Below are 16974 nucleotides of genomic sequence, written 5' to 3' on the forward strand. Positions count from 1 at the left end.
TAGAGCACGGAGGAACAATCAACGCTACGAAGCTGCTGAAAAACATATAAACTTAGGTGAAGACATATAAATTTCAGGTCTGCTGCTAAGCAATAATGACCACTCATTAATCGTATTAGAGTACAATACTCAACACACAAAGTTCTTGATAATTTTATATCTGATACATATAAATGATCTTATTTTTCAGCTTAAGGCCAATTTTTGGGTCCTTATATGAACCGAACCACTCTATATCTAGATCTGTGAATTTGATATCCTCAAAAACACCCATGTATCGATTTAGAACGGAAACAAATGATATATGTTTCTCACATACAACACTCTTTTCAACTAAATTATCCTCTTTTTCTAACGAATTCGATTGATATAACTGCACTAATTTTGTAACCGGAACTTTTGAAAATCGCACTGAATAATTTCCTTTACTCCATAACAACTGTAACAAAACTAATTTCAAATCCGGAACTTTAAGCGGAACGTTCTCATTTGTCATTATTTTAGAATTCAACACCTCACCCAATGGCTTTACGTCGGTTGACTTAAAACTCCATATATCTATGCACAACGTGTCGAAATCAAGCGCAGCAATTTTTAATAGATTATCCGATAACTTTAGCTTTGCATACCCACCAAGATCATGAGAAGATGTCCCAATCTTCTTTTGATCCGGAGGTTCTTTATGCAATTTTTTATAAATAGGGGTTTGCAGAAGAATTTTATTCCAAGATGCACACTTGTTACCTTTTTCACAGAAAAAACCCGCATATCCAATACTAATATCCTTTTCAAATATGAAACAAACAAATATCATATCCTTGTCCTTGACAATCTGCAACTGATTGGGAAAACCAACCGTAAGAATATTCCACGTCAAATCAGTCAAATCTAGAATACATTTTCGCTGATTTTCATTTAATAGCAACAGTGACGAGTCTATTTCGATGCCGTTTAGTACATCTAATACTAACATAATGATAGCGCCGTTAATTTTGCTTGTGCGATCTGTTAGAAGATAATTCAAAACTTCAAGAGCACCCTGTTTCGAAATAAATGACGTTTCTAATGATGCTAGACAGTAGCAGACTATCGCACTAAATAGAACTGCATCCTCTGTAAAAAAATCATTTATGCACATATTGCAAATCTCTGTAAGTTCCACTTTCTTATCCTTTTCTGCCAAATTTCGTATATTTATCAGTGCTCCAACGAGCTCTAAGCACTGCTCTTCGTATTGGTCCATCTGTGGAATAAATATCAGATCCAGAATCTTTAAAGCAATGTAACAATTCCTTGATGATGAAGAAAATAAAAGTTCAAAAACATCGTCTAAGTACTCCTTATTCGGAGTCATTAACCCACAAGCAACATACTGTGACAAGATTATAATGCTTTGAAAAAAGAAATCATCTGCAACATTATTAACATCCTTAAGCTTTCTCCTCCAAAAATTAAACACTTTATTGCTTAATTGAGGCAAAGTGCATGCAACCTGGTAAACTAGATTTGCAAGCGCATCAAATGCTTTATTCGAAATATCGTAATGATAATAATGAATAAAAAAGCAAAGATCCTTTTGTGCTTTTATAATTTCAAGTTCATTAGTCCTTCTTAAATTGCGATTTCCTAATGTATCAAATGTGGATCGAAGAATTTCAAATTCGGCTGAAAATACGTCCTCAAAATTAGGTCGAACACGATAAACAACAGTCTGAGTGGGCATTCCAAAAATAATAGAAATCCACCCACCTTCAAAAAAAACCTTTTTAACAGATTCTATAAGCCTAGATCCCTTCTCAATATCAGTCACATCAAAAAGCATCCATGGAATTTTAAGAAGCCAATTATTCAGCACCAGTGGACGATCTAAATGATTGTTAAAGACATCTGACGCATTATAAAGAGTAATTAAATTATTTGAGGATGAATCAAGAAAGTCTTTCTGCATAATCGTCATTAGATCCAAATCAACACCCAGCTGCTTACCATTGGTATCTTTAACAATAATAATATTTTGGTTCAACAAGGCTTCTACTTTGGTAACAGGTTTCATGTAACCACAGCTTAGTCTGCCCTTTAAGGAATAAGATCTGTTGTGCAATTTGAAAATTGTCATCCTCCATCTACATCAACTAGAAGTAAACATAAATAATTCTGCTTTTGAAGCTTTTGAAGCATTGATGTAGCATTAATTGCTAGCAACAGTGGACGAGTGAATATCCCAAGTATCGATAATGCGACACCATCAGTAGACCGAACACATAACTCATGATTACCATCAACTAATAAAATAGCACCTTCGAGAACAACATCATCATAGAATGAAAACAAGGAGGAACAATCTTTATCCAAAATTGTGAATTTGGCTCCTGAGATTAAAACATCGGATTGCAAATATTTGATAGCGATATCAGTTGCATTATCCATTAAATTTCTTGAAGTGAATAGCCCGAATAATCTATCTCCAATACCAAACACGCCAACCGCAGTTCCCTTGTCAATTATAACGACACTTCCATTATTGACATACATAATTTGGCAGTTTGACATCAATATGGCGAATTGAAACGTGCTTGAGCCCGTAGAAATATTTTCAAAAGTTGATGGTGTAGGTGAGGATACAATTTCATCCAAGTCAGGAAAAGAGCCAGCAACTTTGTACACAGACCAGCCTACTTCTTGGCAGATTAACAAATAGCCCGGCATAAGTTCCTTAATAAAATAAATTTTCCCGTAAGACTTGATACCAATTTTCACTTCATTGCAATCAGTATCAGCAGTATTCTCAAATTCACCGTTACAATCTAGTTTGCACAAAGAAAAGTCACCCTTTTCACTCACAACTACAAGGCGATTAGGATCTAATTTAATAAATCCCTGAGCCCAAAAATTTAAATGCTGTATTTTTGATCTATGCATACGCGTCGCATTGGAGCTAATTCTCACAAGGGTGATATAACAACAGTCACCATAAAGAAGAACGTCTGATCCAGAGCACACAAACTTTTCAAAGGTGATTTTCAAATCAATCGAGGACATCATTTTTCCTGTTTTCACGTTTACTATATATATGACTCTGTTATCAAATAGACACACAATTAATGCGGGCATGGTCTTGTTAAGATGCAGAACTTCTATCTGACTGATACGCTGATCTCGACGTGCATCATTCCGTAGCTTAACAATCATATAAAGACAAAGACCAAGCTTTTCTGAGAATTTGTAAAATTGTAACTTATCTCCGTTCGCTATAACAATTACTTCTTTACCATTCTCAACCAATCCAACAATTGTAATTCGGTACCCTATACTTTCTTGTACAGGACAACACAAAGTCCCTATTTCAGAATCATTATTGTCTCCTATGTGAATTGGTAACCCAAACTTCATTTTCAAAGTGTCATTAGATGTATCTTGAGTATATCTGGTGTTATTACTTAATCGTCTCTCCGTATGCTCGAATACACTGCGAACATGTTCATTGGAGCTGCAAGCGTAAGTCAATGCTTTGCATAATAACATCAAACACTTCCCCTTATTCTTGGATCTTTTAAAATGTGTAGTTCACTAGCATATAAATTCAGTTTCTTTGAGATATAATGGTTAGGCTTGTCCCCAAAACAAATCCAAATTATATCTCTATAAAAAATTAGAGAGTTCACAATTGCCGATTATCTATGTGCGATTGACCCTTTTCCCAAAAAATATATATTGTGTGGCTGATGCGATAACGCACTGCCAGCTAAAAAAAAAGCCGGCTGTGCTATATATTAAATATTTTATCTGACATTTCATTTTGACTATCTAACATATATGACACTGATATTAGAGTCAAGACGGATGCTACAGATTAATAAAGATATTTTGAAATGAACTCTAGGGGAAATATAATATTAATGTGATATAATGCACAGGAATCAACAATTAGCGATATTTAAATAGAAAAGATTTTCGAATGTCACAACAGCAAGAGAACCTGGAAGCTGTAAGAACATAAGCTAAGGCAATTTGTGGACTAGAACTTCAGCGTCTTACGATGCTTCTTTAAGGCTTTCCGACGCTTGCTTTGTGCACTTCTTGTTTTTCTCCATCCGGAAGTCGATATCTTCGACTTTAAGTCCGCAACTGTATCTGTATCCATTCCTCCATCGTGCTCTTTCTCCTTTTTCTGCTTTTCAAGGTTTTCTATGCCCTTTTCCGCTATTCTTTTGATTCTTTCCTTCTCAGTTCTTGAATAGTCTGAACCTTTAGCAGCAACTTTAGCGGCTTTAGCTCTTAACTTAGGTTTAGATCTTGCAGAATATCCCATTGTGCCAGTTTTTCAAGATTGATAGAACGAATAATTATGCATAGGAACCTGCTTCTAAGAAGTAAGTTTGTAGACAGATAAACAGGTTGATACGTGCGAAAATTTTCGTGTGCGTGCTAACAATATTTCTTCATTTTACAAATATTTTATCATCCTTGCACTTTATTACAATACAATCACGTGATATAAATTAGGGCAACATAATTTGTATACAATTAAAAGCACTTTTACACCGCGGTATAAAAAAAAATGAAAATTATATTGCGAACCTACCTTACCGATTGGTCGATCTACTGAGGTATGTACTTCAATTTTTTGGCTCACCAAAAATTTTTTTTAATTTCAATTTTTTTGTCTTTTGATGCGGCCTGCTGAAAGATTGAATTTTCGCAATCACTGCAACATATCATCAGCTTCACGATTATACACTGTAAATTATATTAGCTATCAACGTTTTAGTATCATTTGAGCAACAAAAAATGTATGTAATATACTGTTGAAGTGAGAAATGAATGTGTTGAGGATAACCATGTTGACAAATCAAATGAATTTGGATGAGAAACAGGAACCAAGACAGAAAGACGGACAAAGACTATAACAAAGCAGGACAGGCCGTACAGAGTACAGCTCAAGAGAGAACAAATATAATATCATGCATTCATGTTGCTTTAAAACAGACTTGAACCACGACCTTGGAGTGAGAGGGGAAACATGTCTAGTTTGGTCGTACATTTTTTTTCTTTTTCGATATTGAGGGCAAACGCTTAAGCAGGTACACGCTAATCCTTTATACAACTTTGCCCATACAAGGGAAGCTTGAAACAACTTTTCTATACTTGTTCGTCATGGAACTTTAATTTTCAACCATTCGGAAAGCATTCACCATTTCTAATATACTCCTTTCACGAGTGATTTATTTTTAGCGAGAAATACTAACATTCAAACCATTTATTATCATAGGGCTAACTTACGTGCACAGAAGAGATTGGCCGCATCCGTTTTGGGATGTGGTGAGAGAAAGATTTGGCTCGATCCTAATGAAACTTCAGAGATTGCTCAGGCTAACTCCAGATATGCCGTCAAGAAGTTGTACAAGAATGGTACTATTGTGAAGAAGCCAGTTGTTATGCACTCTAGAGCCAGTGCTAGAGCTTACACTTTGGCTAAGAGAGGTGGTAGACACATGGGTTACGGTAAGAGAAAGGGTACCGCTAACGCCAGAATGCCATCCGAGGTTTTATGGATGAGAAGATTGAGAGTGTTGAGAAGACAGTTGGCTAAGTACAGAGCTAATGGCAAGATCGACAGACACTTGTACCACTCTTTGTACAAGTCTTCTAAGGGTAACATTTTCAAGCACAAGAGAGCCCTTATCGAGCATGTCATCCAAGCTAAGGCTGAGGCTGCTAGAACTGCTGCTCTTCGTACAGAGGCCGAGGCCAGAAGACTTAGAAACAAGGCTGCTAGAACCAGAAGACAGGACAGATTGGATGAAAAGAAGGCTGTGAAGGCTTAAATGTGGTGAATATACGGGATATGTATTTCTTTGAAGATAGGATGGCGGAGTCCCGCTTAAAGGGAAGTTAGACAATGTTTAACGATCAATTCTACCTATACATGCACTTTGTTCTACTATTTTGTCTTTATATCTCTTTTTCTTTTATGCTTCCGCTTTCTTAATTCCTTTTAATGCTACTTCCTCAATCGGAGTTACAAACTTTTAATATTAACATTTCAAAAGCTGTACCTGTAAATTTCAATGTTGGAAATTTTTTTTTTTCGTCCCCCCTTTCGTAATTTTACTTTACGGGAAACTATTCGCCTCACAAACGTCCCTAAACGGATGCAGTTCTGGCTCATTGATTAAGTGCCGTCATAACTCGGAAAAAAATTTAGGGCTCAGAGGCTGTACAATGAAAATATATTAAAACTATTGTCCATGTACTTTGAACTATTGTAAACACGGCGTCCTTTCGATGACATATGGACTCATAAAAATAAAATTGCCAACACTTGAGCAATTCAATCACCGCTGGTTTATCGTTTCATTTCATTTCATTTCATATCACTTCACCTTATTTTATTTTTTATTTATTTATTTATTTATTTTGTTTATTTTATTTTGTCTACTTTGCTTCCATTTACATTGCTGGCTAGCTACAAATAATGTTACGTATCTCATAATTACTGCTATGACCAGGCGTCGCGTCCATTGACTTATGTGAAATATGAACATTAAATTATTTTTAGTCAAAAAATCCGGAAAAAAAATAATTTTTGTTTGTTGAAAACGTTGCGTTCGGTACGATGATAGATTTCTTGGTAGGTGGGGAAGTGAAAAAAAGTAACAAGAAGAGGGGGGATAGAGCAGGTCCGTTGAACCCGACGTTACCGAATTGGGTTTCGGAAAAAAGTAGCCTGACTAGTACATTATATGTAATAACTATACAAAATAAAAAAACAGTAACCATTCAAACAAATAACAAGGTAAATATAATAAGCAAAGTGCTAATAATAAAAAAAAGTGAGAAATACCCAAAGTTAAAAAAAAGACCTCGAGGTTAGGTGATACGAGCCGAAAAATTGGGAGAGGAAAAATAACTAGAATGGAAACTAATACAATACGTTTGAATAGCAGGTGTTGTTATCGGACCCTCCTAATGCACCTCAACTGCTTATTCATTTTATTTACAACTTTTTTATTATTATAATTATTCAACCGGCTTATTCATTGACAACTATTTCGGGATACCAACTAATAATTAACTTTCTAATGTTTTCAATCACTTTTCAGGTGAATGAAAAAGTTCATGGAGACAATAAATTGGCAACGGTAGCACATATCCAAATATAGATAGTATAATGCAAACCATTTGGAAATAGACGAGGTATAGCCTTAATTGATCACTCTTTCAGAATTTCTATTGAATTGCTTTTCACGCCTCACACCCAACTTAGGCGTATGGTAAAAAAAATAAAAAGCCTCAGTATGGGTTAAAATTTTTTTTTGTATTATCTCTCCAATGAGTGTTCACCGTGGTTTATATATATGGGACGTGCTTGGATTCCTGCTTTGTTCATCATCACCACCTTCATTACTATTTTCTCTGTTATTAAACTCTCATACCCACTCTGAGGACCTTAAATACCCAGGCATTTACATTCTGATTCGCAACGTGTCTGCTTGCGTCTAACGCAATTCCTTAACTGGCGGATTATTCTATTCAATCATATAGCGTGGGTTTTAAAGAGGATCCGCACATCAAGCAGTGCCAAATATACCTCTTTCATTTCTATCACATCCCATCAATTGCATATTTCTGCTTCTTTTGACAACATCATTGACTATATTTCCTCACATTTTGCGTGTGCTGTGCCTTTATTTTCTGCATACTTCTCTTATTAACTACTTCAATTTGCATCAAGACACACTCATTTATCTGGATTGATCATCCATTCATTTCGATCGTCTAACTCTCTTCGTTCCTTATTTTAGACAATTTGCATTATTTCTTTTAATTCTTATACCTTTTATTACCATATTGATATTCAATTTTTACTCTACTTTGCTTTACTTTTCCTTTTACTTTTTTCCCTTTATTCTTTCACAGCATATCTTAATTGAGACAGTTAAGATAATATCTTAGAGACAGCAAAACATACACACACAAAAAAAAATACAAACTGGCAGCCAAACACAATGTCTAGTTTAGAGAAGACACCCCTCTCCTCAAAAAAATTTGATAACTCCCAAAATGCTATGGTGACGCCACCAGCAACTCTGTCTAGACTCAAGTCTAGATGTGCAAAGAAAAGTAATCTGGAACTGGGACCAGACGTGTCTGACTCGGGAAAGTTTTCCGACTTCGCAAATGACTCAGATGCACAACCTGGCTCTTTGGTTACTCCTTTGGAGGAAACCAATCGTCGCAGACACATGATAGTTGATGTTAGTCTTGACAAGACAGGTAGACAACTCTACACACTTGGAAAAGTCAAGGCAAAGAATGCCATTCCAGTACACTTGGGTTCTTTGAATTCTGTGGAATGTCTTTCTTCTCCACCAACACCACCTTTTACTGAACGTTCAAGTATTGATTCAAACGATATGACACGGCAGCAGGAAACAGGTGAAGCGGGATCCTGGGCTCCTGAAGACTCTCCAACTCTACATCGGAAGATTACGTCATCATGCATTCTCTCCGACGATGATGATTCGAAGAAACATCTGGATCAGTTGAGCAGAGAACTCTCAGACTCACTGAACGGCCCCCTAGGCACCCAGATAAATCGCAGCGACTCAGCTTCGTCTATGGATGCTTCGGATTCATTGAATGGTGTAATCAAGCAGGAACCTTGCTCTCCATCTTTACGCAAGAATGTTCATCACCTCGGTTTGCCAATTGACCTACCGGCCAGCAAACGCCGGAAAAGGATTTCGTCCGAGAAGGAGAACAAGCCTCCAGATGAGATTTGGTCTGATGATGTTGAGGCAGCCTTTGCCGAGGCATTGACCATTATTCCGAAAAAGGGACTGCACAAAATCAAGATTAGTGGATGTGCAAAGGGACGGAATGAATTGATATCCGACTATATACTGGCCAAGACGGGAAAGGTTCGTACTAGGAAACAGGTCTCTTCCCACATTCAGGTTATAAAAAACCTTCATAAAAATTCTACATTGATTAATTTGATTTTGCATGGGCCTTCACAGACTCCGGAAATAGCCAGGAAATTTGATGAAATATTCTCTCGCATTTCTCTCGCAAAATCTCTCGGCCCACTTGCATCTACTGGTGCTGCAAGTGAATTCAAGATTCTCAACAAGCATTATTCCAGAAATAGCACCTATGCCGATTCCAGGCATTCAACGAGGAGCCGGGCTGGATCGTCTAAATCTCATCCGGCTATTGATCAATCGATGCTGAAACGTATTGGCATTAGTGTGAAGAGGTTCAGATTCAACTTCCTTGACATCAATGATCCACAGAGATCACACAACTTCTCCGTACTTTCAAATAATGGAGCAATGCAGCCACCGCTACGGATCAGATTCAATGCTGATCTTCGCTACAGATTCCCACGGTTCTTCGAATTGATCAAGGAGATCGGGGAAGCCGTTCCTGTCAGCATCAATAAATCTGGCAAAAACAAGGCCAAGCCTTCTTGCCAAATTGAACGTGCTTCTCTTTCAGTTCCATTGGTGCCAATCCTTCATGGAATGGTGAAAATGACTACTCTACCGATGGATGAGGATACTACGGGTGGTGAGTTTAACGCAGGAACAGTCATTAGATTGACAAAGTTACCACTTTCTGACGAGCGGTTTTGTTGTTTGTCTCTTGTGTACTCATTTGGCCGGCTTATTCTGACAACCTTTGAGAAACTTGAATCTAAAGGATCCAGGAAAGGAGACCACAAAGATGTGAATTGTGAAATTCGTTTGGGCACAAACTACTGGAAGGACTTCTTTCGTGGCTTGAGAAAAATCTTGGTGAAGAAGTTGACAAACAAGACAGAGTCTCAATTACTATCCCGCGCTGTCAAAGGTATCACGATGAAGCAGGTTGTTTTCAGCGTTTCTGAGAAGCAATACCGCTGTATATCTCCTAAGCAGTACAACCTTGATACAATTCCAAAGGACAGCATTCGTGCGGTGCTACTTTGGGAGTTTCTGCGTACCGAAAACCCACCAAATGCAATTACCACTCTCCGTCTGATTCACCTACCTGCAGCCAAGGGTAACACGTCCTCACGTAAAGCTCTCATTCCTAAGAAATCCGTCGAGAATGGTATCCCACCACTTTCTATACCTATGAGAAAATCATTGAACGAACTTTCGGCAGACATTCAAGGCTCTACTTTTCATGCTATTGATATTCCTTCGAGCGCAAAGTCGGCTCCTAGTCTGGCAACATGGAAAGATTCAGCCACTTCGTCATTATGCAGCCCGGCTATCCACTCAACTGAGGAGAACACTTTGGAAAGGGATATTGCTGAACATTCAAATTTCGCAAACATATCAATTCCTCGTGTTCAGATGCAGGCGGATGCTCCATCGTTTATGGATTATGGTGGTACTGTGCAGATGCCTGCTCTGTACTTGAATGCACAGCCAGAAAATCCGGCCACTGGTGATGGTTCGTTTAATTCCACCGAATCAGCTGCACCTTTTTCAATTCCCGGCTTTTCTCTTTCTGCCGCTGCTGCCGAGCCGGAAGAACCACTCGAAACGAGATATCTTGATCTTTCACAGCCTCTTTCTATGTCATCAGATTCAACTGAGGTTGAAGCCGATTGTGCTGCCGCTTATGCCAACGAGTTTGACGAATCAATGACTTCCATGAACTCCCATGGCCCGGCAGACAACTTCTGTATGATGGGATATGAGCTGATGTGGTGAAGATTCCGAGATTAACATGCATTTTCATGCTTTTACCCTTATTTGAAAAATTCTTTATCCTTTTTTTTTTCTCTCTCTTGATCATTTTACATACTTGCCAAGCTTATTGCTTTTCTTTTTCCTTCCTTTTCGCCTTGCATTCTGTTTTCATGTCTTTCAGGAAGACATCATTTCGTTATTTAGTTCTGCTCTTTTCTTTCTCAACGCTAATTCATTTTCGTTCATTTTCCTTTCACTTTCATTTTCCCTTCATTTTCATTTTCCTTCTATTTTAAGTTCTTCCAACTGTCTACGTTCTTTCAAACAAAATTTAAATTTAAGTGCTCTATTAATTCGCATGATTGTATCAAAAATAAAATGTTATCATCCGGGATCTCGATTGCCTTTATTTATATTAGATTTGAACTATATGAGGCTATTTCAAGATTACTCGCCTTCATCATTACTGTCGTCGTCCTCATCAATAAGACGAGCGTACTCATCGGCTGAAGCAAAAAGTGGCAAGGACGAGAGTTTCACCCTTTTCTTCTTACCTTCTTTACCGGTCAATTTTCTTTTACTGCCAGATAACGCGGCTTCATCATCCTTCTTCTCCAAGATGATCTCTTCATCGTCGGAATTCTCAGCCTGAGAATTTTTCTCAGCTTCAAGAAGTTCTTTTATGTCATCGTCGTCCTCGTCATCATCTTCGCTGTGTTCACCATTTTCAGCCTTTTGCTCATCATCATCCTCACCACTCTCAGACTTATTATCCTCTTCCTCAATACCTTCAATACTTCCATTTTCACTATCCTCCTCAAGATCAGCAGCTTCAAGAACATCTTCATTATCCACTTTGATATCATCTTCCTCATCATCCGATCCATCATCAAAGTCTGACATATCCAGATCAGCGACTTCATCATCATAAAGATCATCACCTTCAATATCGGGCTTCGAGGAAACAAGGGCTTCCCACACTGTGTCATCATCTAATTCTTCGCCATTATCATGGAAGTCTTCGTCAGCCTCTTTGGCCACCTCCTTATCAAATTTAGAAGATTGCTCTCTTTCCTGCTTTGCAGAAAAGTATTCATAAAAGAATCTATCCTCCGGTCTGATACTATCAATTTTCCTGCTAAGCCACTCTTCAGTATTGGCAGGGATTTCACGAAGTTCAGAGATAGTACTTGCTTTCACCAATAAATCTCCAGTATGTGGTCCTCCTAGAGGTTGCATAATAGACTGGCCCCTAGTAGGAAGGTTTTTCTTTGGCTTTTTGTAAACAAATCTATCAAGAAAGTGACCAAGTGTATAAAGCCCAAGGTCAGGTTTTGGAACTCTCTTTCCATCAAGAAGGGCGTCAGCATATAAGTCAACTGTAGGATGAAAATGCCTTATAAAGTATTCAATTTCCCATAATGATGACTTTTCCGCATTTGCAAACCTTGGATCTCTTTTACGGGGATCGTAATGCTCCTTTGATTTGGAAGAATCCACGATCTTCTTAGAATTAATGGTATCCTCCCTATCTGGCTCTTGATCCACAAGAATTTCATCTTCCTCATCCTGCACCTTGGCCATAAGTGCCTCATCGCTAGGAGTGTTATAAAGCAAATTCCTCAATTCTGGAACATACTTGTACAGTCTGAGAAGTAAAAAGAGCATACCAGATATCGCACCCACATTCAACCAGCAGAGACAAACCTGGCAAATACGCTTGGCAAATGCTAGAATCCGTTTTTTGTCGGAATCGGACTTCAAGGACTTGAAAAGTAGGTTGAGATAGATAGCCTGCTTTGATGATGTCAACAACCTATCATCAAGAAGTGACTCGTAAAGTGTTCTATAATATCTGTCAACCTTGGTCGAGTTTCCACTTTTTTCAACAACCTTCTGGAGAAGAAGGAGCGCTTGAATGGATGTGTTAAAGTTTGAACTATGCGTGATCTTATACAAAACTTCGAGATGCGAGTCAAAAACTTCCTCTGGAAGATTTGAAAATGGGAAGGCACGATTTAATCCAGTCAAAATTGCAGAAAATGCCTTTGAATTACGTTCCTCTGCAAGTTCTTGCTCGGTCTTAATCTCTTGCTTAACAGATTTACCTCCATGTTTTCCTTTCTTTGCTCTTCGCTTGTGTCTTCCTTCAGTGTTATGATCGCTCTCCTTAAGCTTTCCGACATTATCGGCATCTGTCTGAACCAAAAGTTTTTCAAAAAGAGCAAAATATGCATTGACCAATTTATTTGCTAAGCTCTCCTGCTTTCTAGTCAACACTGTCTGATTTAAGGTTACAACACTGTAATAAATTGCATGATGATCATTCTTCTGACGGAACATAACGTCGATAATCGCATCTGTAACAATACTGGTCATTGCAGGGTGTTTCTGCTCAAGTGTCATGATAGAATATGAGGTTTTGGAAGATACCTTATTGTCCATGTCACCCAATTTATTTACACCCAATCGCAGAAGATTAGCTTCCTGCTCTGGTTTGGCAATAAGAAGGTTAAAAATATGAGACACAATCCTGGTTCTAACGAATTCAATAGAATCATGAGATAATCTCTCTAGGGTAGACACAAATTCAAAATACCATCCCTTGAGATAATCCTCAAAGTAGAATATCGCAAGCTGCATATCAGTTAGATCTTTCGTCAATGGCTGATTTTTGAAATACTTTAACTTCCTGTTGGAAGGAATTATACCATTAACAAAAAGATCAACAACAGCATCAACACATTGAATGGCTGCACTTCTACTTTTCTTGCTGCACATGCCTAGCAAGTTATCAAGAGATTTAATGTTGTGCATAGGAGCTTCTTGAACGAGAAGAGTCAAAGCAGATATCTTGTCACTCAATGTACCATTTGAAAGCACCTGCGACAAAAATCGCTGCTGTGAAGATGATTTGTTAAATTCACTATAATACAAATCATTCTCCTTATTCACAATAGTCTTAGCGTGGTCATATAATTCATCAATCTCATACTGCTTAAGGGATCTATCTGGTGTCTCAGAGTTCAATTCTAAAGGTATATTATACCAATCATTTCTTGGCTCAATAACAAAGTTAGAGGAAGACACACTTTTCAATTCGGCCTCCGTAAGCCTGTGTTGCTCCTTTGATTTCTGCTTGGCTCCAACCGAATCCTCGAAAACAATTTTTTTCCCTTGCTTTTGCTTAAATACTTCTGGCTTAGCTTTAGACTCTAAGTCTACATTTTCAGCAACTTGCACATTTTCTTTTGATATATTTGCTGAGGGGACATCTTTGGCCTTCTTCTCCTTTGCTTTCTTTTCCCCTACAGTATTCGTTTTCACATCCACATCATCAATATCATCTTGAACCTCTCCTAGTTCTAGTTTTTTCAAGTATGCCTGAACATCTGCAGTAAGCTTTGAATCGGAGGAATCATCACCAAATTCTTGGACACTACCATTGTCATCATTATCATCTTCGATTCCTTGCACTAATTTGAGATCCTCTTCAGAAGCTCCAAGTTCCAATGCCTCCTTCCTAATCATTTCGTCAAAACTTGAACGTTCACTTTCATCAATAGTATGCACTTCAGTATTTGATTCAGCTTTAGAAGTCTTCTGCATCTCATGATGCTTATTATGATGCTTCTTTTTATCATGAGAATGATGATGATGCGAAGAATTTTCTTTATCATTCTTCGACGTAAGTGTTTTTTCGTCCCTTTTTGGGACTTTCTCCTTCGTATTGGCTACAGAAGAAGCCATGCTCGGTAATACTGATTTTTTGGTAACAAATGATCAGTCCCACTTTGCCTAATCTTGTGATAAGATAACGTTGATGTGGGGCCATCTCGAACAAACTGAAAAATCTTGTTGAAAATTTTCAAAATTTTTTTTCTAGGTTACTTTTTTTTTATTTTTTTTTTTCTCTTTCCCCTGTCTTTCTTTCTAAGGTAACAACGTACTATTCCGCTATGGCAATTAATTAAACTAACATTCAATTTACACATCGTACTTTCATTTATATGATGAAATCTTTTAGAATAGAAGTCCGGATGATCAAAAAAGCAATTATTATGTCCAATTAATAGTTTAATAACTAACTCTTTTTTAAAGTGTGTACATCAGTCCTTCTTTTCCGAGCGTAAAAAAGGTGATCAGGGCTGTGCAATCTGGTCTCATTACCGATATATATTGGGATTCTAATAAATAAATATTAGAGTAGGGGTTATTATGTGTAATGCTTGTGTGAAGTTATGTTGCCGCCCATTAATGTTCGTCACATGCTCCCAGATCGTATGTTTTATACTTCCTCCCTGCTTAATAAACCATGAAGAACATCAATAATTTAAACTCTACAGAATGTACTAAGACTACAACCAAGTTATCACAGCCGCATTTTAGCAGATTTCATATAAAAGGGAATGGCTCTTCTTGGTTTGTCTTCTTATGTTCATTTCTGATCTCATTCACCGGGTTCGTGTTTGGATGGGATACAGGGACAATATCTGGCTTTATCAACATGGACGATTTTGTTAAACGCTTTGGTCAACGGACGTTGTCAGGATATTATAAACTCTCCAGAGTAAGGTCGGGTCTTATCGTCTCAATATTTAATATTGGATGTACGATAGGGGGTGTCACATTACCTAAGTTTGCAGATCTATTTGGGAGAAAAGTTGGACTTGTGATAAGTATGTTCGTTTATATTATTGGCTGTATTATCCAGATTACTTCGAGAATCAGCTGGGTGCAATACTTCATTGGAAGAATAGTGACTGGACTTGCAATTGGGTCAAATTGTGTGATCGCACCTTTATTTCTCTCAGAAATTTCACCAAAGGATATAAGGGGAAGTGTCGTTTCCGTTTTTCAACTTCTCACCACAATGGGAATGTTTCTAGGCTATTGTGCATGCTATGGAACTTATCACAATTCTACAGGTTCTTATCAATGGGAGTTACCCCTAGGTCTTTGCTTTTTGTGGGCCTCATTGGCAATAATTGGGATTATTATTTGCCCGGAGTCCCCCAGGTATCTTGCCAAAAAAGGGCTGATTGGGAAAGCAAAACAATCATTTTCAAAGATGAAGAGATGTACGATTGACTCTCCTGAAGTTACATCTGAAATTATTTCACTTCAAAAATCTATCGGTGAAGAGAACGCGGCAGGAACGTCATCTTGGAAAGAACTAATTACAGGTAAACCACTTATCTTATATCGTGTGACTATGGGTGTGTTGTTGGAGACACTGCAAGAACTTACTGGAGATAACTATTTATTTTACTATGGCACTACAATTTTTAAGTCTGTTGGTCTAGACGACTCATTTTTTACATCAATCATTATAGGTGCAGTTAATTTTGTTTCAACATTTCTTGCATTTTATGCGATCGACCATATAGGGCGAAGAAATACATTACTGATTGGTTCAGCAGGCATGTTCTGCTGCCTTATAATCTATGCATCTATAGGTGTCAAATTACTATATCCAGGAAAATTTGGTATTGATCCGGTGAAATCAGTAGGCGATGCAATGATAGTTCTCTGCTGCCTTTTTATTTTCTTCTTTGCTATAACCTGGGGACCCAGTCTTTACGTTATTGTTGGTGAATCATATCCTTTGAGAATCAGATCCAAGGCCATGGGCATCACAATTGGTTCCAATTGGTTCTGGAATTTCCTAATAGCTTTTTTTACCCCTTTCATTACAAGTGCTATTCATTTTGCATATGGCTACGTGTTTGCTGGCGCCACCGTCTTTGCCTTTATATTTGTCTACCTTTTTGTTCCAGAAACCAAAGGTATGCACCTTGAAGATACGGATCTCATGTATCAACATCTGAAGTTTGGTTCCGCCTATAAGGCACGTACCTTTTATAAAAAATTAGAGGGAAGTCAAATATTAGAAAAATGACATGATTTCTTATATATTCACTCTGTTATTATATTCTCTGTGGCACAAAAACCGACTTCTTTAAAAGAAACTGAAGAAGGAAGTCATTTATTTACACATTTTTTTCGGCTCACAATTATTTGGATCCATATCGGTTATATGTTAAAAAAAGACAACGTCGTAAAAATGGGCATATCCCATGACCAATAACCTATAATATGCCACCAATACTCCTACTACCTAGGCCGAGGATCATCTTGGCACGGATAGGAAGAAGCGGATCTCGGTTAATATCGCTTTTCGATCATATTTTTTTGCCGCATTTGACCGATACACGTTTTTTTCCCCCCGCGATCAGATATCCTCGGATAACGCAAAAAGGGAAATTCCGCATTTTCGTAC

General features: G+C 37.7%; 7 protein-coding genes across 7 annotated transcripts; 3 read left to right on the forward strand and 4 right to left on the reverse strand.

The window, feature by feature from the left end:
• Window positions 1-154: 154 nt before the first annotated feature.
• On the reverse strand, window positions 155-2053 carry BRETT_000121 (uncharacterized protein; the record flags this gene model as incomplete). Its single annotated transcript, XM_041278693.1, has 1 exon — window positions 155-2053. One exon carries the CDS (start codon window positions 2051-2053, stop codon window positions 155-157), a length of 1899 nt encoding a protein of 632 aa, XP_041134888.1.
• Window positions 2054-2112: 59 nt separating this feature from the next.
• Window positions 2113-3522, reverse strand: BRETT_000122 (uncharacterized protein; the record flags this gene model as incomplete). The annotated part of the gene is made up of 1 exon (XM_041278694.1): window positions 2113-3522. One exon carries the CDS (start codon window positions 3520-3522, stop codon window positions 2113-2115), a length of 1410 nt encoding a protein of 469 aa, XP_041134889.1.
• Window positions 3523-4015: 493 nt separating this feature from the next.
• On the reverse strand, window positions 4016-4309 carry BRETT_000123 (uncharacterized protein; the record flags this gene model as incomplete). Its single annotated transcript, XM_041278695.1, has 1 exon — window positions 4016-4309. The coding sequence occupies one exon, from the start codon at window positions 4307-4309 to the stop codon at window positions 4016-4018; it is 294 nt and encodes a 97-aa protein (XP_041134890.1).
• A 652-nt stretch (window positions 4310-4961) lies between these two features.
• RPL19A (60S ribosomal protein L19A) lies at window positions 4962-5825 on the forward strand (the record flags this gene model as incomplete). Its single annotated transcript, XM_041278696.1, has 2 exons — window positions 4962-5035; window positions 5270-5825. The coding sequence occupies 2 exons, from the start codon at window positions 4962-4964 to the stop codon at window positions 5823-5825; spliced, it is 630 nt and encodes a 209-aa protein (XP_041134891.1).
• Window positions 5826-8009: 2184 nt separating this feature from the next.
• On the forward strand, window positions 8010-10712 carry BRETT_000125 (uncharacterized protein; the record flags this gene model as incomplete). The annotated part of the gene is made up of 1 exon (XM_041278697.1): window positions 8010-10712. The coding sequence occupies one exon, from the start codon at window positions 8010-8012 to the stop codon at window positions 10710-10712; it is 2703 nt and encodes a 900-aa protein (XP_041134892.1).
• Window positions 10713-11138: 426 nt separating this feature from the next.
• Window positions 11139-14441, reverse strand: BRETT_000126 (uncharacterized protein; the record flags this gene model as incomplete). The annotated part of the gene is made up of 1 exon (XM_041278698.1): window positions 11139-14441. One exon carries the CDS (start codon window positions 14439-14441, stop codon window positions 11139-11141), a length of 3303 nt encoding a protein of 1100 aa, XP_041134893.1.
• Window positions 14442-15198: 757 nt separating this feature from the next.
• Window positions 15199-16593, forward strand: BRETT_000127 (uncharacterized protein; the record flags this gene model as incomplete). The annotated part of the gene is made up of 1 exon (XM_041278699.1): window positions 15199-16593. One exon carries the CDS (start codon window positions 15199-15201, stop codon window positions 16591-16593), a length of 1395 nt encoding a protein of 464 aa, XP_041134894.1.
• Window positions 16594-16974: the final 381 nt, after the last annotated feature.

The sequence above is a fragment of the Brettanomyces bruxellensis genome, chromosome 3, assembly GCF_011074885.1.
Source record: "Brettanomyces bruxellensis chromosome 3, complete sequence".
NCBI classification, from domain to species: domain Eukaryota; kingdom Fungi; phylum Ascomycota; class Pichiomycetes; order Pichiales; family Pichiaceae; genus Brettanomyces; species Brettanomyces bruxellensis.